Source organism: Cynara cardunculus (assembly GCF_001531365.2).
Source record: "Cynara cardunculus var. scolymus isolate 2C chromosome LG 3, CcrdV1, whole genome shotgun sequence".
Taxonomy (NCBI): domain Eukaryota; kingdom Viridiplantae; phylum Streptophyta; class Magnoliopsida; order Asterales; family Asteraceae; genus Cynara; species Cynara cardunculus.
The window spans coordinates 35,766,190-35,767,197 of NC_037530.1; the positions used below are offsets into that span (position 1 = coordinate 35,766,190).

Consider the following 1,008-nt stretch of genomic DNA (forward strand, 5'->3'; position numbering starts at 1 on the left):
GGATCAGCATTACGATTCACTTTCAGAAGATTATAAACGACAATGCGAAAGTGTTGACCGAGTTCGGAATATGGTCCTAACTGACATCACAAGCTTTCTACAATCTATGGGTAAAAATCTTGATGATTTCGATCTTCCAAAGATAAATGTAGATACTAACTTAGAATTTGGAAGTTTTCGTGAGGTACAAGAGGAATACTCCATAGTTGTGGAAGACGAACATTTACGTGCCCGGGAATCCCTTAATTTTGACCAAAAATACGCATATGATGAGATCATGAAGCACGTAGACGATGATCGTTCAGGAGTATTCTTCATAGATGGTCCAGGGGGGACTGGAAAAACGTATTTGTACAAAGCATTGCTTGCCAACATTCGTTCTCGTGGTCTCATTGCTCTTGCCACTGCTTCTTCAGGTGTTGCAGCTAATAATATGCCTGGGGGGAGAACAGCTCACTCYCGATTTAAAATTCCCCTTAATCTTGATAACAACTCCATGTGCAACATAAAAAAACAAAGCGGGACTGCTAAATTGCTACGGGATGCGAAGATAATCATTTGGGACGAAGCGTCAATGGCTAAGWGGCAGGCTGTGGAGGCACTTGATCGAACAATGCAAGACATCACAGGGGTGACACTACCATTCGGTGGAAAAATAATGGTTATGGRAGGTGATTTTAGACARGTCTTACCGGTCGTGAGACRTGGAACCCGAGCACAGATTGTAGATTCAAGCCTACGAATGTCACCTCTTTGGTCTTCAATTAAAAAAATACGTTTAACTCTCAATATGAGAGCAAGAAGTGATCCATGGTTTTCAGATTTTCTATTACGAGTGGGTGATGGAGATGAAGAAATGATCGAAGAAAACTTTATACGTATTCCCRATGACATGGCCATTGCCTATACTGATAAAGATAAATCAAAGCATGATTTGATTGACGCAATATTTCCATCTCTGCAAATCAACGGAGCAGATTCAAACTATATTATTTCGAGGGCGATATT

General features: G+C 40.6%; 1 protein-coding gene across 1 annotated transcript; it reads left to right on the forward strand.

The window, feature by feature from the left end:
• Positions 1–70: 70 nt before the first annotated feature.
• LOC112509199 (ATP-dependent DNA helicase PIF4-like) lies at positions 71–860 on the forward strand. Its single transcript, XM_025114053.1, has 2 exons — positions 71–724; positions 822–860. Exons 1-2 carry the CDS (start codon positions 71–73, stop codon positions 858–860), a joined length of 693 nt encoding a protein of 230 aa, XP_024969821.1.
• The last annotated feature ends 148 nt before the right edge of the window (positions 861–1,008 follow it).